This window comes from Pelodiscus sinensis, chromosome 14 (genome assembly GCF_049634645.1).
Source record: "Pelodiscus sinensis isolate JC-2024 chromosome 14, ASM4963464v1, whole genome shotgun sequence".
Taxonomy (NCBI): Eukaryota; Metazoa; Chordata; order Testudines; family Trionychidae; genus Pelodiscus; species Pelodiscus sinensis.
Genome location: NC_134724.1, coordinates 5,552,068 through 5,576,229, shown reverse-complemented (window position 1 = coordinate 5,576,229; position 24,162 = coordinate 5,552,068). Strand labels below are relative to the sequence as shown.

The 24,162-nt window shown below is 45.7% G+C and overlaps 1 protein-coding gene across 1 annotated transcript in view; it reads right to left on the bottom strand.

The window, feature by feature from the left end:
• The window catches only part of DPP8 (dipeptidyl peptidase 8), a 41,997-nt gene that overhangs the window by 12,058 nt on the left and 5,777 nt on the right, over window positions 1-24,162 (bottom strand). Inside the window, exons 4-15 of the mRNA XM_075896894.1 lie at window positions 23,095-23,207; window positions 21,346-21,519; window positions 20,277-20,445; window positions 18,572-18,682; window positions 16,271-16,399; window positions 15,188-15,249; window positions 13,562-13,662; window positions 11,641-11,818; window positions 8,133-8,292; window positions 5,249-5,328; window positions 2,930-3,082; window positions 2,315-2,450 (exon numbers count right to left, since the gene is read on the bottom strand). Coding sequence (XP_075753009.1) covers window positions 2,315-2,450; window positions 2,930-3,082; window positions 5,249-5,328; window positions 8,133-8,292; window positions 11,641-11,818; window positions 13,562-13,662; window positions 15,188-15,249; window positions 16,271-16,399; window positions 18,572-18,682; window positions 20,277-20,445; window positions 21,346-21,519; window positions 23,095-23,207 — 1,566 coding nt within the window. The remainder of the gene's footprint in view (window positions 1-2,314; window positions 2,451-2,929; window positions 3,083-5,248; window positions 5,329-8,132; window positions 8,293-11,640; window positions 11,819-13,561; window positions 13,663-15,187; window positions 15,250-16,270; window positions 16,400-18,571; window positions 18,683-20,276; window positions 20,446-21,345; window positions 21,520-23,094; window positions 23,208-24,162) is intronic.

The window sequence follows — 24,162 nt, the reverse complement described above, 5'->3', positions numbered from 1 at the left end:
CAATCGGCACACGCCTCACTTCGTGTGGTCTCGCTTTACAGGTGTGTCACTTTAATAATACCGGTAGGAAAATTAGGTGAATGGAAACCAGCGAAATCGGGCAACCCTGCATGTGGGCAATGGTAAACAAAACGTCTCGTGGGCGACACATAGAACCCTGAGGGGCCACAAGTTGCCCACCACTACGCTAGACTCTTGTCTGATAGACTGAAGAGTCCACTACCAAAGTTTTGTTCCTTGTGTAGGTACGCATTTCTGGCATAGCTACAATGCAATTTCCTCTGAGTCCCCATCTCCTGAGAAAAGTGTGTAAAAGTCACTTCCTTAGAGGGAGTGGGCACTAGAGGAGGGAGGGGAAGGTGTTTAATTTTATCTACAGCACACTTAGCACTGGAGTGTCCGCACCATGTAGGTCTGATGCAGGCCCAAACTAGGGATGTGAATGTGTACTCATATACACGGATAACTTATGAGCCTGGGCTTATCAGTTAACCCCCACAGTTACATGCAGTTCCCTTTCCCCACGCCAGGTGCTGCTGCCTCTCTATCAGAGGCAGCAGCGTGGGGGTGGGGGGGAGAAGAGGGGAGACGGGAGCCATGTGCCTCTGTATCAGTGGGAGCCACGAATAAATGTATAACCGGTTAACATTTCAGTGGGTTACACGTTTACAAAAATAAACATATTTTAACATCCCTAGCTCAAACCCTCCTAGAGTTCAGGGATGTTTGGATCTGTGAGATTTCATTTGGCCCATTACTAGCCAGTAAGGCTCTCATTCATAAAAAAACGTTCTGAGCCAGGGACCCTGTGCTAGATGTATTCTACGAAGGTATCAATCCCAGGGAGACCAGGAGCAAACGCTCCAACCCTTTTGGGGATCACCATAAGGTATGTCCACAGTACTCCACTCGAGCAGAGTCACTCTAGCACTAAATTAGCTAGCTGAGGTCCCAGAAAAGAAAAGCTGCCGTTGGACGGGACTCCCTTAATTGAGCTAAAAATCTTTAAGCAAGAAACAAAACAAGCCCAATTTATCTGCAGGAGAAAGTTGGGGCATAACTGGAATCACCCACTTCTAAATACATTTAAGAGGATTATGAAACAGAGAAAACTTTGAGATCTGGGTGAGTGAGGAGCGATCCAAGATTCCCCATCCTGCATACAGGTGGCGGGTAGAGAAGTGCAGCTTGATGAAAGAAATAATTTTCTGACCAAGATACAGCACACTGAGCCAGATGAGCGCACTCTGTCACATGAGCGCACGTTAAGTGTCACTCCATTAAGTCTCTCAAGATGACTCTGGATGTACAGCAATGTAACAGAGCAGAACTGAACTCACTGCCTAACTGCCACTTGGCCATGAAGTCTAACTAGCCCAGGAGCTAACTATGTACATTATCATCTGCGCATGCATGCATGCATGCACACACACACTACAAAACTAGTGGAAACAACCCTTCCAATCAAAGTTTTCTCTGTGTAAATGTCTTAGCCCCGTACACTTCCATGGGTTTGGAGCAGCATTTACAAAATGACCAGGCACAGAAATACATCAGTCAAACCTATAAAAGACTCGAATACTATGGCCAGCTGCCCCTTCCAGACCTCAGCACAAAGCCAAAGGCGGATCCAGCAATCCTTACTTGTCTCACATTCCCACAGGCTGGAGTGGAACTGCTCACAGGAGTAAAAGCACGGAGAGGAACACAGAATACTGATACTACAGGCTGAACCTCTCTAGTCCGGCACCCTGGGGACCTAAGTGGTGCTGAACCAGAGAATTTGCCAGACCACAAGAGGTCAGTATTGTAATGAGTGGGTCTCTATTTTTAGTCCACGGAGGCGAATAAATGGAACAATGTTTGCAATGCTGCTTAGTAATGTATGATAGTGCTGATACGTCCTATATATGCCTACACCTAACCAAGGCTTATTGGCTCTCTTCATAACAAAGGGTTCGTGCTGCTACACAAAGTAACTGTATCAGCACAAGGAAATAAGTACAGCTTGAAAACCATGCTTACGCTTAGCCGCAATGCCAGCACTTCCACTGCTTAATGGGCTCTTAAAAGACACTTAGGGGTAAATTAAAGCTACGTAACAGCACAGAACTCTGAGTGCCAGGACTGGTGGCTGTAAACAAACTCTACGGGACGGCGGGAAACTTGCCCACACCCATGATAATGGACATCCAGCTCACCAAAATCATGCCGGACCACTGATGTTGCCAGACCAGAGAGATTCAACCTGTACAAACATACATATATCTAGGAGTCTTTGAGGAAGAATTGTGAGGCGAGCCAAAGTTATTACCTGCTGAATCTAAAATCGTGGCCCAGAATTCCTTTGTTCTATGAGCAACTTCATCTTCAGAACCAGTCAGCCTGTACAGTGACACACAGTGCGGGTTCTTCTGGTTACTGAATTTACTGATGAACATGTCACAGTCCTACACAGAGATGACAATATTTTCTTGAACAACACAGTGAAGAAACACGAGCCCAAAGCTCCTTTACTTTTGCACTCAGAGCTCTCTGGAGAAGCTCAGCTCAAATTAAAATGGGCAGTTATAGCGCTTTTGAGAGAGAAGATACTCTTAGGAGCCATAGTTTTACTCTGCTACAGGCAGCATCGTATAGCCACAAAGGTGGCAATATTCCAAGTTTTCTGCCAGACTGTGAAACACGTGAAATTAGCAGTGGCATTAGCCTCCATCTGTATGTCGGCACCGATTCATGCCATTCTCCAGCTTGCACACACAGAGTTCAGGTTTCCGCAGTTGCTAATATATGCCCCCACGGGTTCTATAACAGATTTTACAAAGCTGATGCCAATTTCAAGAGATCTGAACACAGCTAGTACAAGGTGTGCCAAAAAACACCAGGCCCAGCCCTTTCCTAAAAGAGAGTCCCCACGGAATACAAATACCTGACTAACGGTGCAGGCGTGAGAGTAATTACGGTCAGTCAGTCGCTTCACCTCTCCAGGATTCTCGTAGCTAACGACGTACAGGTGATGCTCTAAAGGGGAATCCTTTGTGCCTTCAAAATACACCAGTTTCTTTGCTTCATCAATGCGGATCTGCCAAAAAAAACCAACCACAAGCTCAGTTTGTGCCAGCCAAATCACTGAGGTAACATCAGGATGCCCAGGACTTTCCACCCCATTTCCCCCGGTAGTTACAGTTAATTTAGAGCCCATCAATGGAAAGAGCCAGTTCAAATTGTCCCATCCAATACACACAACTTGGCATCAGTCAACACTGAATTTCATTTGCTATTCCGCTGCCTGGTTTTCCAAGGGTGTTGCATTGCCATAATTTGCCGGGCCTTACACAAACTGCACGTATTTTAGCTCTACTTTTTTGTGTAATAGAGAAACATGGTCAGAGCTGAGTAGCCACAGACATCCCTCACTTGAATTCTCTAACATTTTGGAAGAGAAACGATCAGAAGCGTAAGGTGGTAACAACGAGGGATCTGGTTGGAAAAGATAGCACCTCTTTTGCTCAGGCCAGCTCACTTCCACTCAGCAGGAGGAATGAAATATAAAGCCTCAAAGGCTGACTTGAGACACTAATACTGGGTGTACACAAAAAGGAGAAAAGAGGGCGAAGTTGAAAAGAGCAGAGCTGACCAGGAGTATGTTAATCCCTTTGAAAAAGTCCTCCAATACAAGACAGCAGCTGGGTGCTAGAGCTTTGGCCCTTCCATCCTACTGCTCAGGGGATGCTTGAAAATTTTCCTTCTGCCTACTTGCGATGCTATTTGTCTCCCCCTTCCAGATCCCTGCAGGTCCATACTAGTTACTGTCTTTACTAGACAAACTCTTGAGAAACTAAAGGCACAAAGCAAAGAAAACTGTCAGCTAGAAATGCCTCTCTACGTTGCTTATGTCTGTGACTGAAATCACAGACTCAGGGCTGGAATGGCGAGTTAAACAACTGGAATCTGCTAACATTAAAAGTAAAGCAGCTGGCTACTGTTGCTCCCCAGTCAAGCCTATCAACCATCCCCACTTTGTGTTTAAAGCTGCAGCCTCATGGGAGACCCGGTTCCTCTGTTAATTCAGCAGGGTACTAGTATCCCCAGCCACACTGTCTGCAGAAGGCCTACCCTCCGCCCACTGCCTTGCATAGGGCTTCAGTGGCCAAGAGGTGCCTAGCCCTGAAGGGCGGGCAGATACGGCACACCACCCTCGCGCTGGCTCTTTGCACGGGGTGAGTTTAACCCAGAATGAATACAGCTTGGGCTGGTTTCTCAATGTCGCCCCAAACTTGACCTCAAGAGAGAGACACCACGTGTGAGAGATAGTGGCTCTGTTTCCAGGGCACTCAACCCCTTGCATTTCCACATTCACGTACCGATGTGAGCGCGCCGATTAAGGGGTGAAATTAAGGAGTTTGTGAACAGCACTTGTTTATTCCGCAAACACCCATGTCACAACATGGGCCTGCACAGCTGAAAGGCCTCAGGCCATTCCAAGCAGCTTTTCTTTTTCTCGGCCTCTCGGCAAGCCTGTCCTTCACCGAAACGACAATACAGGCACTTCTCTCCTCTCACACAGGGGGCGATGCACGGCCAAAGACCCCGTGAGCAGAGCTACACAAGGAGTGTACCTTTGCCCCATCCCCCAGAACAAAGTTTGTGACCAAGGCTGAGGACAGAAATGTGGGGGGGTGGGGGCAGCTCAGGGTCCTCCCTGAAGGAGCAGGGCCTTGGCCAGAAGGGGCCGGCTGGGGGCTTCAGAGCCACCTGGGGTTTCTGCAGTGGTTTAAAGGGCCCAGAGCTCCAGCCTGGCTACAGCCAGCTGCCCTTTCCCCGTACCCTCAGTCAGCAGCCCTGTTTCTGACCTTTGGCCTTCAACATGGGAAAAGTTCCAGACTGTGCCCTGTTCAGTGAAATACTTTGGCATCAGGCTCAGTGCCAAGATGAAATTCACAAAAGGTCAGAAGGGATCATTGAGATCATCTAGCTGTGTAACTGCGATAAACTGGGCACCCCTCCATACAGCTCTACCACTCTATCTAGCTCCTCACCACTATGTGCCCTGGCTGCTCCTCAGACATGACTGCCTCCCTCTCTATCCAGAAGAGGCGAGCAGTACAGTCTGGCAAGAGAACCAAGAGGCTGATGAGGGATTCTAGGACCTAACCCAGAGTTAAACCCAGACTATCACATAGGCCTTATGTGACCCATCTTACAGATACAGATCTTTATTCAAGTAAAATAAAACGAAGGGACATACATTGGAACCATGTCTACCAAGCACTTCCCATTCTCCACTCGTAACTGCTAATTCCTCTTTGATGGGACACTTGAAGTCGCCTATAAACAAGACACATAGTTAGAGATTTCCAGAGAGATTTTCAGCACAACAAAACCTCACAAAGAGAATGTCACTTTCAGAGTTGGCTTGATTTAACCTAGTCACAAACTGGGGCTGGGAAAGAATTACACCCCTTGGAACTCTCCAACTCAGCATCACACAGCTGGCCAGAGTGTTGCAGGGAGAGCAGGAGGGCTCACTGACATGCTGGGAAAAATGTCAAAGATTTCTCAAAAGCGATGAGGAGTCAGATGCATGCATCTGACAAAGTGGATCTTTGCCCACGAAAGCTTATGCTCCTACACTTCAGTTAGTCTATAAGGTGCCACAGGACTCCTCATCGCTTTTGCAGATTCAGACTAACACGGCTACCCCTCTGATACAAAGATTTCTCAATTCAACAGTTTGCCCCCAACTCGTTCTGCAACCGTTAGAGTTGCCGTTTCCTACCACACTTTTTTGCACTGAAATATGCAAAATGAGATCTATGGAATTGGTAAGGGCATGGTGGTAAAAAGAAGGGATTTTGCTGGAAAAAACAGCACCACTTTTGCTCAGGTGGGCTCACTTTCATTTAGAAAGAAGTTCTATTCTGAGGGAAGCTTCAAAGTCAAGGCATTTGGCTAAAATCAAACTGAAGAGTAAAACTTGAAAATGTCCAGATTTTCTAATTTCTCCCATAAGCTTACACATAGCCTCATGTTAACCAGAAATCTTGCCTTCCTCAAGAGCATCAGCTATTTACCACTGCCAGAAGAAGGAAGTCAGGCTAGACACATCAACACCAGTTATTAGATTTTTAGCCACTATAGCAATAATGAATTTTATTTCAAAAGGCGGATTTTGCTTTCTGAAAAAAAATCACCTGCCTGACACTGGGACATTATATTATAGGTTGAACCTCTCTAGTCTGGCACCCTCTGGTCTGGCAACATCCATGGGCTGGCATGATTTTAGTCAGCTAAATGTCCTCTTATCATGAGTGTGGGCAAGTTTCCCACAGTCCCGTAGAGTTTGTTTACAGCGACCAATCCTGGCTCTCAGTGTTCTGTGCTGTTTATCTCTAATTTACTCCGAAATGTCTTCTCAGAGCTCAGTGAGCAGTGGAAGTGTTGGCAATGCTGCTAGACAATATTGACCTCCCGTGGTCCGGCAAATTCTCTGGTTCGGCACCGGTCAGGTTCCAAGGGTGTCGGATTAGAGAAGTTCAATCTGTAGTATAATGATATGCATCCTTCGTTTGGTATGCAGGGCTGAGCATGCTGTCCTTACATAGCAAATAGATTAATAGTATCCTGACTCCCTCCAGGCACAATTTGCAATATGGGAGTTTAGTGGAAAGAATACACAATGCAGCAAGATTGGGGATGTTAAATTTAGATTAACTAATGGAATAGTTGATGGGATTTCCATAGACTATTCGATTAGTCTATAAGGGCGCCAGGTTAGTGCTACAGTTCAAAAGCAGACGCCCCACAGGGAGCATAGGATTTCCTTTTGAAATGTACAACAGCCTCATTGGGGCTCTTGTACATTTCAAAGGCTGAGGCACTGCAGGGAGTGCGGGACCAATGAGGGAGTCCCCTCCTGCCCCCCCCCCCTTCCCGCTCCCTTCAGAGCCTCAGCCTTTGAAATGTACAAGAGACCCACGGCTCTTGTACATTTCAAAAGCAGAAGCCCGGGAGGGAGTGAAGGGCCAAGAGGGGACTGGCCCCACGCTCCCTGCGGTATCTGAGCCTTTGAAATGTATAAGATCCCCCAGGGGGCTGTTGTACATTTCAAAGCAGAATTGAGGCACAAGTGGAGACTGCTTCAGTCCCCTTTTGCACTGTGTCCCGCTGTGCCTCTACCTCCCCTGCCTCCCACGGAGACGGTGCTGGGAGGAACTGGCTTTTAAGATAGCTCCCCTGAGCACCGGCTCCTGACTCCGTTGCTGCCTTTCTCTGATAGAAGCGGGGGGGAGGAGAGTGACTAGTCGCATCACTAGTTGACTGGTCTCTTACATCCCTAAGCAAGATGTCCAAGGGTTTTGTGCAAAACTGCACTGTACACCTAAGTGGGGCGTTACATTGTATTTAAACCAAATGTTCCACATTTTTGGCCCCAATCTGATATTCAGTACTTCTAAGGCATGAAACCCAAAGTTTCTGCACTATGACCAGCATGTGTTCTTTCAATTCTCTCTATAGCAATCTGTGCCAAAAGGCAGAGAGTAGACTTATGTTTACATGTTACATGCCAAGAGTTCATGCCCAGCCCTGTGCACCAAAGGCCTTTATTACTTGGAGACCCCACGCTTCACCCAATTTATTTTTCAGAAGGCAAAATCCCGTTCGGACATGAACCACGCCACCGCTAGACTGGTTAATCTGCAAGACCAGGGCAGCATTTCCATAGGCCCTCCATTGAACTTGACCAAAAAAACCAACAAAGCACATTTCTCAGTGACAGATGGAATGTGGACATTTAACTACCAGCTGCACGTCTGAAAACTGTCCCTCTTCGTTAATCGAAAGAACTAGGATTAAAACTGAAGCCAGAATATAAATACAGAATTATCTGTACCATCCATCCTGCCTTTCGTTACAAGCACATGTGATACTTCGCATGAGTGAGTATACCCAGTGATGCTAATTAGACTAGTGCTATAGAAAAGCTTTGAATTATGATTATGATGTACATTCTTCAAAGTTCTGCTGGAACGGGGAGAAGGGAAAGTCTTCACTGGAGAGGAAGAGATCTTTCTTGCCTCAACAATATTCAGTAGCAAGCAACAATATTGAGCCCCACTGTGGCTGCTTACTTGGAGCAGGGAGGCCTCCACACGATCGCTTGTATCTGCTCTCCTTCAAAACGGACGTGATTTTGTACAGGTGCCGGAAACCTGTCGGACACTCAGAGGCGAAAATAAACTCTATCTCATCTTGGCGGGTTTGAGAGAAAACGTGGAAGATGTCATGGATCTGCAGAAACAAAGTGGTTTGTTTGTGGCTATCGACAGGACTTGGACACAGCCATTACTTCTCACTGATTTGGAGCAGACAAGTGCAAAAGCTGAATGTTATACCATAGTGAAGAGGTTCACCCAACTTCATTCTAGGGACCAACCACTCCAAGAATCATAGAATACTAGGACTGGAAGGGACCTCGAGAGGTCATCGAGTCCAGTCCCCTGCCCACATGGCAGGACCAAATACTGTCTAGACCATCTCCAATAGACATTTATTTAACCTACTCTTAAATATCTCCAGAGATGGAGATTCCACAACCTCCCTGGGCAATTTATTCCAGCGTTTGACCACCCTGACAGTTAGGAACTTTTTCCTAATGTTCAACCTAAACCTCCCTTGCTGCAGTTTAAGCCCATTGCTTCTTGTTGTATCCTCAGAGGCCAAGATGAACAAGTTTTCTTCCTCCTCCTCCTGACACCCTTTTAGATACCTGAAAACTGCTATTATGTCCCCCCTCAGTCTTCTCTTTTCTAAACTAAACAAACCCAATTCCTTCAGCCTTCTTTCAGAAGGGAAGAACCTCTGTGGGACCTATCCTCACACACTTGTTCAAGAGGTCTCATTCTGCAGAACTGATCGAAGGACTCCAAAACCCATCTACAGCCCATAATCCTGCAATGGATTACCCTGCAGATTGCTGTGAACATTACACATGCAAGCCTAGACAGAGTTTCATTCACTGTCTTGGTCATCATCTCACTCCTGAATGGCAGCCCACAGAAAAATCTCAACCAAGTTCTCTCTCTCTCCCTTGCTCAGATCTGGAGGCGGCCACCAAGTTCTGCAGAGGAAGACTGGCAGCCTATGACAAAAAGCTAGCTGAAGAGAAGGTCCATAGTCAATTGCCTCTTATTTAAGAAGTCTGCAGTGCAGCCCTGGAAGAAAAGGGCTGTATTTCTCCTCTGAAAGGTGACCTGGGGTTAGTCTCCTTCTGCTTGCTATATGGGGATAATAATTTTAGGTACATGGAGAGAAGGAGCATTTGCCTGGTTTCAGCTGAACTATATGCAACTCAGTCCCAGGTGAATGGGCTGCGTTGAGTGGCCCTCCTCCATTTCAGTGGGACGCAAGATTATCATAACCAAGAGAGTCTCCTGGGATAGGGTAATCAAAAAACAGGACTATGTAGCACTTTAAAGACTAACAAGATGGTTTATTAGGTGATGAGCTTTCGTGGGCCAGACCCACTTCCTCAGATCAAATAGTGGAAGAAAATTGGCACGACCATATATACCAAAGGATACAATTTTAAAAAATGAACACACATGAAAAGGACAAATCACATTTCAGAACAGAAGAGGTATGGGGGGGGGGGAGGTAAATGTCTGTGAGCTAATGATATTAGAGGTGATAATTGGGGAAGCTATCTTTGTAATGGGTAAGGTAATTAGATCCTTTATTCAAACTCAGGCGTAAAGTGTCAAATTTAAGCATGAATGAGAGTTCAGAGGATTCTCTTTCAAGACTGCCTTACAGAGGCAAGAGGGAGAGGAACAGGGAATACATTTAACGAAGGGGGCAAATGTGATTCACAGACACTGAGGGACACAACTCTGTTTTAGGTAAAAAGGGGGCTTTAGATAGTTGTGATCAGGTAAGCATGCGGGCTCTGTGTTTTAGTGCTTAATTCTAGAAGATAAGCTGTGCTCCAATAGCATCAGTCCACTGGAATCTGGTATCAGTGAAAGATCTTAAGGAGGCTTAAGGAACTTGATTCCAATATAAAACAGCTCGGAGAGACAGTATAGTCTAATGGACTAGGTGCTGGGTGGGTTCTAGTTCAAACTCTGCCATGCTCCTGCCATGTGACTTTGGACATTATTTGTCCTCTCTGCTTTCCTAACCTTGTACTGGTGGGTCTATATTTGGTATAGATTGCAAGCTCTTCAAGGCAGGGACTGGCTTACTCTATCTATAAAGCACCCACCACAACAGAGACCTTTATCCTGATTGCACCCTCTACATACTAGAAAAGTGATTCTCAAACTTTGGCCCATAGCCCACCTGGCTCAATGCAAACCTTTCCGCAGCCCACCGGGTGCTAATGGAAACTCACCATTCAATTACATAATTACACCCGAGCCATTTTGCTAGCACTGCAGCTAGGGAGAATGGTTTAATTTAACCAGTAAGAAAGGAAATATTAATTGAAATTATTAAACAGATTAAGCACTTTAACAGTCTCATGTTAGTTTATCAAAATTCATTTTAAATAAAATAAAATATTAATTTATGTCCAACATAAAAGGTTCCCATGTTTTCTTTATTTATGGCAGGGGTGGGGAACCTTTTTTGGGGTCAGGGGCCACTGACCCATAGAAAGATCAGTTGGGGACCACACAAGTGAGAAGCAAATAAAACCTGCAACCTTCACTGATGTGCCCCCAACTGAGACCCCTCACTCCGGCTCTACAGGGGGAAGGGAGGGACAGGGAGGACTGAGGTTCAGGGCTTCCCATAGGCCAGATTTACTCTTCTGGGTTCCAGAGTTAGTGGATTTTGTGGACCCCTGAGACTCTGGGGTAGAGACAAAAATGAGGGGTTCAGTGTGCAAGACAGGGCTGCCAGCAAGTGGGACAGGAATGAGGGTGCAGGATCTGGGAGGAGGGGTGCAAAAGCAAGCTTGGGAGTAGCGTGTGTGGTCAGGGAAGAGGGGACAAGAGCATGGGTGAGTGCAGGAACAGGCTGGGGGTGCAGGGTCTCGGTAGCAGGATACATGAGGGGGGTATCGGGGTAGGTCTGGGCATGAGGGGGTAGGAGGGAACTTACCTGCTTTGGCGCCCTGCACTTCTCCCATGCACTGTGTCCCAAGCACAGCCTCCCACTGCTCCCATTGGCTGGAATCCAGTCAATGGGAGCAGCGGGGAAAGCCTTCCGGCAGCACATCCACATGCTGCTGTTTCCCCAACCAGGGGAGGGGGAGCGGCAGTGCTCAGAGCTGATTGTGGCTCTGCTTTTTCCCCCGTGAGCCACATCTGGCAGAGAGGATCGGGGCTCTCTCTCCATCCCCACCCGCCCCCAAAGGGAAGCCAGTGCTGACTCTCCAACATCGCAGAAGTGGGCATGAGACTGGAGCACCAGCACAGGTTCCTTACTGCGGGGCAAGAGGGAGGAAGGAGGGGAGCTGAGCTTGATCTGTGGACCACCTGGAAGGCAGCTGTGGACCACCTGTCGTCCAAGGACCAAAGTTTGAGAACCACTGCACTAGAATAATGCAAACACCACCAATGCTGCTAAGAGTGTGCAAAACAGTCCCCTGACCCATAGACTGTCAGAAGAGTTTAAAATTAAAATTCTTACATTTATCCAGACGTCTGTTGTTTCTTCATAAATAATAAGTGGCGTAACAGAGTCTGGCACAGCATCTATTAGTTTCTGTCTTTCCATAGCATCATCTTCTACCGGGATAAATAATGCAGGGGAGATCAACACTATCTGTAGCCGTGTCTGGGAGCGATCCAGCAAGATGGACCAGGCACTATTGCAGAAAAAAAATTATTAATTATGGCAGCATTTTCTTCTTAAAGGAATTAGGCAGCTGAAAATTTCATTTTGACCTTCAAAAACACCCCCAGTATTTTGGTGGCATCAAGAATGGTCAGTTTCAGAGCCAGTTAGAAGATGCATCTAACTTTGACCAGGGAAGATAAATTTTTACCCTAGCATTTCAAGGAATCACATCACCTCTTAAGTAGGAGTAGAAGAACTAGTTTTGCCTGATTTCAACCCCACTCAAACCCCAGGGTTGGTTTCAAAAGCTCAACTAGCTCTAATGTTACCAGATATGGACTCTGCTTAGGGCAGAAAATGGAAAGAGGAGCAAAGAAAAGAAAATCTAAAGGGAAGGAGAAAGCAGAAGCTTTTAAACTGAAATATAAAAGCCACTTGTGATATTTCTAGTCTTTTAGATGCTTAAAAAATAATTCTGGAGCTTAAATGGCTTGACAGTGTCCTCTCCAGTGGCCCCCATCAGCCTGTTGATAGTAATCCATGCAACCTTAAAATTTCTGTAGGAAGCCAAGCAAACACAGGAACCTGACTCCTATACTACTTCTGTGTAAACAAAATATTAAAAAGAGGCTGTCAGCTGTTGATCCAAAGGGTGGGATAAGTTCAATTCTGGAACAACCACAGAGGAGTTAGAAACATGAGTCTTTAGGGCTACAAGGTTCACGAAAACACAGTTGGCACTTACAGTGGGTTTTCTGACCAGTAGGTTTGGTCAGTAACGATGGCCCAGTGATTAAGGTGCTACCCTGGGAATTGGGGACATTGGGTTCGATGCTCTCCACATCCACAGACTGCCTCTGAGAGCCTGGGCAAGTCATTTGATCTCTCTAACACCAACTTCCCCATCTGTACATGGGGATATTATCTCTCCCTGACTCCCAGGGGGCCTGGGAGCTGTGCTTCCTATGAGCTGTGCGGCTGCACAAGACCCAGTCAAGGGCCCCACACTTGATTAGCAGAGCCGCACCCATCTGGTGACAGGTGTCCCTCCCCTCGCTGCTCTGAAACCCCCTTCTCCTGCCTTGGTGCCCCTAGTCTGCTGCTCCAATGCCTCTCCTGCATGCGGTGCAGACCACGGGGCTGATGTCAGGGTGACCCTGACACCCACACATATACCCCCATATCCGCAGAGCAGAGGCAGGTGCAGGATGGACCCACTGTGGTGAGTGCAGCTGTGCTTAAAGAGACAGTGAAGGGTCACCCATATTCTCCCCTCGCAGCCAACACACACACGCAGTCTTGTGTTACAGTTGTTACTCCTGCCATGCACATATCTTCTCTGCCATTTTTTCTAAGTGTTGCTATTTTAGGTATTCGACTGGTCTGTGCATTTCCTATACTCCTACACTTTGCCTGACTTGGCCTGGCTGGAGTAATTACCCATGGTAATGGACGGTACATTTTAAAACATACTTATTGCATCTAGGTTTCTGGTTTCTACGTGCCTGGAAAAAACGGAGGGAAACATCGATTGGGAGAATAACTACATTAAAAAGACTGCGAGGTGCTCGGCTGCTGCAGTGATGGGGCTAGAGAAGTACCAGAGACTGACAATTTGATGTGATTTTTGCAGCAGTGCTTCCATCTCACCACTCAAACCAGTGAGGAGCTGCGCAGAAACAAGGGCAGGCTTAAGGAAGGACACAAGCCAGAACAGTCCATTTCTAACCGTACCAATCCCTGTAAGCAGACACAGGTTTAACATACGCACTATTTTCCTTCTGGAGTCCATCCAGCTCTAGCAATATACTCTACTCCTTCAAAGAGGATCTCAAATGGTTGCACCAGTTCTTTATCCATGACAGCAGCAATCTGTTGAAGAGCACAGCAACATAACCAAAATATGATACCAGTGATACCAAAATAACCTCGCAAAGGTACAGTGTGTGTATATGGGGGGGGGGCATATATCTACACAGACTAAAAACCTTCCACTGTACAGAGCAACGTCAGTGTACACGTGACATCTATCCACAATGACTCCAAGATCTCTCTAGAGTGGTATTCGCTAATTTAGTCCTCATCATTTTGTACATATAGATGGGATTATTTTCTCCAATGTGCATTTCTTTGCATTTATCAAAATTAAAATTCATTTGCCATTTTGTTGCCCAATCACCTAATTTGGGGAGATCCCTTTGAAGCTCTTCACAGTTTGCTTTGGTCTTAATTATCTTGAGCAGTTTAGAATCATCTGCAAATTTTGCCACCTCACTGTTTACCCCTTTCTCCAGATCATTTATAAATATGTTGAACAGGACTGATCCCTGGACCGACCCTTGGGAGACACCACTAGTTACCTCTCTCCACTCTGAAAACTGACCATATTTATTCCTACCCTTTGTTTCCCATCTTTTAACCAGTTATCAGTCCATGTGTAGGCCCAGTATTCATGTCTCCAAGTCAGCTTTTGAGGTTTTACATTTCATTCCTCGCCCATTACAGCCATCCATCCCCCAGACACAATGATAGCCAAAGGGCTGCAAACCCCTATCACAGAGGACTGAGGCCCAAGAGATCTGGGTTCCATTCCCAGCTCTGCCACTGGACTGCTGGGCGACCTTGGGCAAGTGACCTCTCCCCTCCTTGCCTCAGTTTCCTCACTGTTTACAGTTAGACTACAACAAATCCTAGATTGTGATTCCTTTGCCTGTCTACACTGGAAGTTGGCACCAATGTCAGTTACCTAACTACTAGCCACTAATGGCAAAATCCTGACCCTAATTATACACTGAGGGTTGCTGTATCCAGCTGGTGTTGGTTACGAGATCTTGCACTGGGCTGGACAAGCCTGCTCCGACAGCCTTTGTGGCCATCAGAAGATCCTGAGCAGGAACACATGTACAGATGTAGTGGTAAACCTCTGGGATGGGTTACCTAGGGAGGTTGTGGAATCTCCAGCCCTAGAGGTTTTTAAGTCCTGGCTTGACAGAGCCCTGGATGGGTTGATTTAGTTAGGGTTGCTCCTGCCTTGGGCAGGGGATTGGACTTGATCACCTGAGGCCTCTTCCAATCCCAGGATTCTATGATGATAAATTCTCTTCCCAGTTCAGGCTTTCCCATGAAGCTGCATCTGCAGCCGACTAGACACCAGAACAGAAGGTCTGATCACCCACAGTGGAAACGGAACACCCGGGAACATGACTTCTCAGCATGGTGACAGGACAGGAGGCGTGCTGTGATATACACACACCAGGTATCTGGTACCAGAATGGAGCTATTCTGTTAGAAACATGGTGACACTTGCACATCTGCTTGCTCTGACAGGAGATACTAATTAAATAAAAAGTCATTGATGTAAATTAAATGTAGAAAGTAAATGGAGCTTAAAACTTACTCTTCCTTCAGCATCAACTGTTATTTCAGACATCTTAAAAGTGACCTTTGGATTTGCTGTACCTATAAAACAGACAGACATTAACAGACACACCAGCTGTGCAACAGAAAAGGGGTTTGCCTCCAAGAGGACATGTCCATGTTTTGAACAATTTGGAAAGTAGGTTCATGTAGAAATGAAGCGAGCAAAGAACAGAACACACTTTGACTCATTAGCCTCAACATGCTGCCCGTGGAGGGCATGGACTCTGCGGCAAAGAGGAAGTAACAGATCGGCCTGAGATGTAGGGAGAGGAGGCATGGAATGGAACTGCATAACCTGCTGTAAGAACAGCAGCTCTCCAGTACAGGTGTTGACCTGGTTAGACTTGCAGTATGATCTTCACATGTAGTTGTAAGTCAGCCTTCAGAACGCTATACGTCAGCTCTGCCTCCCCACTTCCAAATGTTACCATATGCCAATGCCCAATTATATTTGCTTCTATACTGTCTCACCCTCCTGCTGCAAAACAATATCTGTAAAGACCCAAGTCTGGTTGCCAGAGACTTACTCTTGCCAGGACCTACTGGTTGTACATTGGGTCAGGAGTGCACAAAGCCTGTGGCCCAGGCTCTAAGCAGAAAGTGTCCGGATCTGAGGTGCGCCCAGCACACAGTGCTCCTAATCCATATGCCACATCACTAGTGCACTGCCAGCGACAGCGCAATGTGATCTCTCAGCAGAGTTCACACTGAGATTCAGCGTTGTAAAGAGAAACACCACAGTGTCAGACAAATGTAGGACAGCAGCTCCAGAAGAGTGAAGACACAGCAGTGTGCTGCCAACTCACAACAGACCCAGGCTCGGCAATGAACTTAGGACCTATGCCACCCATGTGGCTGGAAAGCTTGATGTTCATGGAGACTGCTTTTCCAGCCACGTTCAGTGCACCAGGACAGCAGTCAGTTAAAAGAGCCACACGGATTAACCCAGGCAGCACCATTCACACAATCTTGTCTTTGGAGGCTAATATGGGCATTGCCACAAAACAGGAAGAATACGATGAGAAGGAAGAAAGAGGAGAGAAGAGAGCAATGGTCTCACCAGTTTTGGGATATCTAAAAGAATCCGTCCTCCTGGTCTCCAGCATGGGTGATGTGACGTGAATAATTTCCACTTCTGACTCATCATTTTCTTCATAAAGAATCCTAAGAATTTTGCCCCCGGTGGCAGCTAGAAAAGAACAAATATTTGTTCACATTCAACACAGCTGTAACATAAATATCTCACACAATGGCATGTTCCTTTCAAGAAGCTCTATTGTATTCCACATGCCACTGCTCCAACTAGGCAGTAAAGTGAATTTGACCTTTCACTTCACCAAACAATCTTCAATCTCTGAGGCTATGGCTACACGGCACAGGTTTTGCACAAGAAATATGCAAATGAGGCTAAGCGTGGAATATCGCTGAACCTCATTTGCATAATTAATGAGAGGCTACTTTTTGAACAAGAGGCTTTTGCGCAAAAAGGAACAAAAAAAACCCTCTTGTGCAAGAGCCGTTTTTCTGCTTTTTTTCCCCTGAAAAAACGGCTCTTGCGCAAAAAGCAGCCGCTCATTAATTATGCAAATGAGGCTCAGCAATATTCCATGCTTAGCCTCATTTGCATCTTTCTTGCGAAAAACCAGCGCAGTGTAGACGTAGCCTGACAAACGCTGTTAGAACTTGTGTTAGTAAAAATCTCTTCCTTCTGGGTTACATGACCCAACCATGAGCTGGTCTCTCATGAACAGAGAAATGCTCCATATTGTACATACTTCCTTTCTCTTGTTCTTTTCTCCAATTTTATTATAAAGATATTTGTCTAAAAGCAACTCTTCATTCCTTAAGGGCTCACCGCCTTACTCCCTCCCTCTGAAATCATAGTTTTGTCTGGGACCTCGTGCATTACACAACAGACTGTTGTGAAGTTACACAGAGAGGGTCCTACCGCAAAGTGGGCTGAGAAGCAGGAAGTGAAACATTCCAGAGCATGTATAAGGCCCGGAGCCCCTGAAACTAAAGCTTTGTCCACATTACCAACTGAACGACAACACTTTTGTTAGAAGATGCTTAAAAAAGCCCCCAAAGACACAGGTTTTGCCGCAGCAAGTGGTGCTGTGAATAGCCTGTAGTCAGTAGCGCTCTCCTTTACATTAACAGACTTTTACATTGGCAGACTTTTAGTGACAAGGCCGTGCTGCTAAGAGTTGTGTAGTGTAGACAAACCCTAAGGAACTGATCACACAGAAACATGCCTCAAGTAATGTAAATGAAGAACTCGAGCAGGAAGGAGCTAATTCCAGTGCATTTCAAAGCAAGCGGTCACTGTGTGTGAGGACAGGAAGTCAACGACTGTAAACGCATTCCTCTCTCCTCCATCAGGGGGAAAAAAAAGTACGCGTGGGTAGCTGGAATGTCAATTTGTTTCTGTAGGAAGAAACTGTCAATAAGCACCCAAGAAAACTTCTTCATCTCTGGATTGCTTGGATTCCATAAGGCTGAAGATGGAGATGCTCAGAGTTATTATGCGTAGCCCTCAAAGACTTTTGGGAAACTGACAGATTGCTACATCTCTGTTACCATTTGGAATTATAGACTGTGAATCACCAGTAAAATATGGATTTTACCTCTTTCAACCACTTAATAATTCATTTCCTTTTTCCAATAAACCTTTCGTTTGCTATAGAATTAGCTACCAGCATTGTCTTTGGTGTGATATCTAGGATGCAAATCAACCTGGGTGAGTGATGGGTCTTCTTGGGACTGGATAAAACCTAAATGTTTTCTGATTTTGGTGAGGGCCACATCAGGCACAGAAATTGTATGGAGGGCTGGGTAGGGAAGGCTGGGAGAGGCTGTGCCTCCTCAAACAGCCAGGCATGGCTCAGCCCCCCCACCCTTATGCAGCCCACTCCCACCTCACACCCCTTGAGCACCTCCCAAGACTTCCACCTAGACGGAACTACAGTCGCGGCCAGAGCATCAGGGCTTGCAATGAACTGATTGCACCAACAAAGCACTAGGGGAGTTGAAGCGGCTGGGGGGCAGGAAGAGGCAGAAAGGGAGTGGCCCAGGGCTATCAATTTGTGCTTTCTATGCTGTCTGGGAATTAGGCTAGCTTCTGCAATGACCCACTGCTCCCCGCGCCTCCCCTCTGGTCTAAGAGAACTTTCTATGAATTCATTGTAAGACGACTGTAGTACTTTGTGAGGTCACATTGGGGACTAAGTTGGTGAAATCTAATTCTAGAACACACCACCAGTTTGGGAAGTCTGCCCTATTTTTGACAGTCTGCCCTGGAAGTAGGCACTCCAGGCAGCGTGACAATGTTTCATGCCTGTCAGACACTTGGCATACTTACTTGGCTCAGCATTCGGACACCACCAGTAGCCAGTGTATCTATCGAACTCCTCCTGCAGCACAAAAGTAGCCACCCCAGCAGATCTGGGATCCTCTTCTATGTTGGACAATTCTAACAGGCAACACGAGAGAGTGTTAGGCAAGATCGGAGCTTATATGCTGCCACAGCATCTAAAACCACTCCCAAGTTGTGTTTATCCAACGATGGGCCAAACTGCCCCCTGGCACAAACAGCAGATAGGTTTGTTTTCCAGGGTTTTTTTCAACTTCCAACCAGTTTCCCAATTTTAAATGAATGGCTACTAATAAAGAAAACATCCTCTTTGTATCTGATCGCTTAACTAAAACCTAAAGTAATTATAGCAAAAGTGTTTCTGCACAACAGTACAGAACTTTCAGTACATACATTGGCAAAAAACAAATACCAGCACTCACCTCCCCCCCTCACCCCCGCAGGTAAAGACTGAAAATAATATAGATATCTCATGTAGGGCATGACACTGTGACTTACTTTGAGTTGAGCTCAGAAGTTAAAGGTATTGTCCCCCCATGCTTCCCTGTACCACTGAAAAAAGCAACACCCTTAAACTATTTAAAATGTGAGGATGGCTCCTTAATGCAGCATTCTTTATTTATATAGATTTTAGGAAGCTAAGGCTGTCTTAACACAGTTTGTCAGTTTCATATTTAATAGGTTAACATTTAAAAAGAAAAATGTATTTAACTCGTACAAAAAAATTATTTTTAATGTATTTTTATCCACCCTAGAAATAGGTATTGCCCCGTCCCTTCATCCAAATCACACACTGCTATATTTGTAAAATACAGCTGAAGGTGGAAGTGAAGAAAGAGAAATAAATTATTATCTGAACAAGAGGCAGATGCAAGCATGCAAGTCAGAAGGTCTTTAGATCACTTTTTTAGAGTTTTGCCCACCAGTGATCAGACATGCTGCAGTCTCCTCCCATTCTGCCCAGCTCACTGCACCTCCTCTCTGAAGGAAGCAGCCACAGAGAAAAGGGGAAACTTTGGGTTCAAGGAGAAAAGCCTCCCTGAGGCATTCAGGGAATGAGCCATCTCGCCAGACTCTGCAGACATGGGAATGAATTTCTCCATGATGCCAACAGCAGAAACACAAAAATGGAAGTAAGCAACCTGTGGCCCATCAGGGTTCTGTGTGTGGCTCATGAGACACTTTGTTTACCGCTGCCCCCGATTCTGCTGGTTTAGTCCACATAGATGTTTTCCTTCTAGTATTACTACAGTCACATGGATTGAAAGCAATGGCACGAGAAGTGAGGTGTGTGCTGAATGCACACAACATTGACCGAGAGAACCCGGCGCTCCCTCTGCATTCAAAGCGCTAGTATGACTCAGTCGTCCCACCCTGCAAATTGTAGGTACACAAGTGCAATTAGTAAAATGACCCTGTCCTAGGAGGCCATCTTGGTTACAACAAACTTTTGGGCCACTGAGATGAAGAAAGACCACTCATGCGCCCCACTCATTAGCCTAGGCTGCCCATCGCTGACAAAGAACGTGACTTACAAATGGTAAAATTCAACCCTGCAAGAAACAGGGGCAAGAATCACAAATTTCAATAGGAGCCATTAACACCAGAGCCAAAATTCGTCTACAGAGTATCCACACACAGACACAAGGCTGAAGAGATCAAAGATCTGGACTGCAAATGGAAGATTCATTACCATTATGAACAAAGGTTATCCTCCTTTCTTCTTTGGTGAGTATATTAGATATCCAGATGTCATTACTATGGATAAATGCAATCCAGTTTGGATCAGCTGGACACAGTTTTGGATCCATCCGTATGTTTGGACAACTGGTCTCCACTAAATTGGGCTTTAAAGGCTGTTGCTGTTTAAAAAAAGAAAAAAACAATTAGTCAGCAATATAAGACACACTGACAACAGGAGATGAACTGTGTTATTCTGTTCATCTCCAAAAAGATGGATAGTTACCATTAAGCACAGATACAAGTGTTACCAGCCCTGAGTAACCAACTTCTACTTGCATTCAAATGCGAGGATTTAGTGTGAGAGGAAGCAAACCCTTTTTGACCTAGAACAACAAAAATAACCCACACAGTGTCTGCCTGGAAGCTTCTGCTGCCAACGTGCCTATTGAGTGGTTCCACAGATGCCACGCTAACGCCCCCAAAGACAGACAGCTTTTATCCGCACTAGCAGAATGTCAGCTTGTTTACAAAGGCTTTTTAAAAAAAAAAAAAAGGCCTCACCCTGATGGATGAGCTGGCTGAAGCACGCAATAGCCTCGTCCACTAACCCTGCTGAGAATGCAGCAGCATCCATCAGATGATATGATTAGAGTGACAACAGGCATTTGTTATATTAAAAAGAAATTACTCTGGCTTGGAAGTCAGAGTCCAGCTTCTGCACTTTGGTAGCAGTGAACCCAGCTGCTCTGCCACAAAGTTCTCATCTCAATTCTTCAGCCCACTCTGACGACTAGCAACCTTGTAACAAGTAATTTCATGGAAAGACTCTTAGGCTAACCCATAAATCCAGAAAATGCTACTATGCCCTCATGCCTTTATCCTCTCTTCCTTTTCTGCTCAACATTACTGATAACTGGCTTTACGCAATTTCCTCCCATCTGGAGAACACATTTCAGTGACCCTCAGCATCCATAACTGGCTGCTTGATCTACAAATCAATCCCATTGCCTTGACCCTCCTACAAACAAATTCCTCACACAGTCCATTAACATGAGGATTAGCAATGCGCAGGAACTCACAGTAAATCCATGAGGACCGCCATCTTTTACATGGTAAATTCCACTGCCAGCCTGAAACAAAAAAGTGCCGCTTTCTCTGTGATAATCGTAAGAGGCAATTCCGACTGTCCCAATGCGCTTTCTCTCACGCAGTAATTCTTCTTCGCGGGAATACATCCCATAGTCCAGGGAGGCCTGAATAGGAAGAGAAGAGAAGTCATGTGGCTCGCTCTACTTTTTACGGGGTATCCTCAAAGTGCATAAGGCATCTCCGCCAGCACCAAAGAGCCAAGGACGGCTGGCTGCTTGAGTACCAGGTTAGCATCTCTGGCAAACAAAGAAAATGCGTTTATCCAATGAAAATGCCACACGTGGCAAGCAGCCTGCGTATTCTTGAGTGTCTGTCTTTGTACCAGTAACTGTGGGCCAGATTCGATCTCACCTCATTGTAAAGCCTGTTGTAATTCTGCCACCAATTCAAAAGGAGTTATTCCCAATTTACCCTGTGGAGAACAAGAGCAGAAGGTCCTGCTGATATGAGACAGAAGAAAGAGTCTGATGAATAGCGCCCTTTACGGTGGAAAGGAGGGTAGAAGCAGATAATGCCCCTTTGGGCTCTTATGCATAGTGGTCTGGGAAGTCTCCCTGCAACATGCAGTCTTTGGGGATCTTATCTTAACCATGTTTGTGATGTTCCTCGTAGAGGCAGCCATTTCCTCTGCAGGATCCACCCTTTTCCCAATGTCAGTGCATGGAGGGCAGACATAGGCCAATTCTGTCTCGGGAGTTTTACGTACGCCCTTTTGAGCCAATGAACAGGAAAAGAGAGGAGAATGTTCCTTCCTGTTGGTTGCAGCTCTGGCTCTCAAGGAAAGGACAGAAACCAAAAGTGACTAGGGCTGGCCTACACACAAGTTGCATGGATATGACTTAGAGCTTGCCTATCTGTGAAAGACGCACTTTCATAACTTGAATAGATTTTTTCAAATACAGTTAAATTGCCGTCGAAAGGTGATCTGGACACTCATTTCAGAATACAAATAGTTCATTTTGGTTTTTTAAAACCTTCTCCTAATCAGCTTAAGCTAAGCCAAAATAAGATGCTTTTACACCAAAAGCATCCACAGGGCCTTTTCACTGAAAGGAACCTTGTGAGGTCATCAAGTCTAGTATCCTGCACTCACAGAAGGACCAAGTACCATCTAAGACCATCCCTGACAGATGTGTGTCTAACATAAGGACCACGAGCAGGTGGGGGATCAAGCATGTAGATCAATAACTCCCTTCACAGCATGGTATTCACTGTGGACTAAGGCAGTCTTGCAGCTGACACACCAGCCAGACAGTAGACTGGTAGAGGAGGGATTTGGAGACGGCAAAGGCTGTAACACCTTTAAACCAGGTGCCTTCTGACTATACAGTTGGACTCACAAGAAGTGAGGCTTCTACAATAAATCCCTTGCTCTTCCTTCAGAAAAATTACTGCCACCGGTCATGCAGCAATTGCAACCTCTGCAGGGGGAGCAGAAACCATCAGAAAAGGATTTTTTTCTGTATGATTTACTAAAGGTCACAACATTCCTAATGTTGGCAAGAGGAAAGTGTAACAGTAAAGAAGTTAGCTAAGCATGGGGGAAAGTAAAAATGTTTAAGACCTTCAGACACTCACTGCATTGGCTGTTGGTGGCTCACAACGGCAATAACTCCAGCTTGCCTGAGCAGTGAGAGTGCCTGCCAGGAAGAGAAAGAGGCATCACGATGTTCACCTACCTGAAACAGATCCAAAAGGGGTTTCCAGGAAAGCATTAGGATTGCAGCTTTGTTGATGGATTTGGGGATTTCTGAATAGAACAGCGTGTTCTCCCTGTTCTCACCAGACATGGCTGTAAAGGAAAAAAGGAGTCAGTCCCCATTATTAAAATATGACAAATGCTCTGCTGGGAGTTGATAAAGACAGAAACCAAAAGACACAACAGCAGCATGAGCAAAAGACTCCCTAAGGGGGAACCACGGAAAGTCTGCACATTGCAGCCTCACTCATAGCACGGGTGGTGGCAGGGGGAGGGGAAGTGCAGGGGAAATTTCTGATCAAAGCACCACAGCAAGGCCAAAAACATGCTGCTACTAAAACACTGAAATTCTCTGGAAAGTGAATACCAGGACCAGATGGACATTTCAAAATTAAGCTCCAGCAGTAAGGAGTTTTGCCACTGACTTCAGCAGCAGCAGAACTGGACCTATTTATGGATCACTTTCAACATGATAGTCACTCTTCTACCTGAAGATTTTTTACTCCTTTTGTTAAAAGAAGTCCATGTCTCCAGCAAGAAAGAACAAATTTCTCTCGTTGCTTAGTGTTTAATCAGTTTCACATTCCTTGTATCAGCCACTTTCCCCCAGTTAATTGCATGGGCTTTTCACACAGCAGCATAAAGATATATACCTTTTAAACATATACAAATGTGATGGAGTGGCACAGTTGGTGTAGTTCCTGACACTCCTTTTAAAGTATAGCTATTAATGGATGAAGTTTCAAGTTGACAGTGTCCATTAAACAGCCTCACAGGGATTCTATGAAGGCCAGTTAAAATGTTACCAATCCCCTTTTTATTAGTGGGGTAACTGAAGAGGGACAGATGTGTCACTTTCAATTCTGGGACCAGAGTGTGGCACTCCATGGATTTCAGTGAGGTTCCACACCTGCATTCTGAATGGTTAATCAGAGTTTAAGGGGACATCTACAAATGGAAGATAAGAGACTAGTTGATTTGGGCTCAAAAGGCTAAAAATTGCTGGTTTGGACTTTTGGGATTGGGTTGGAGCCAGGATATTTACACA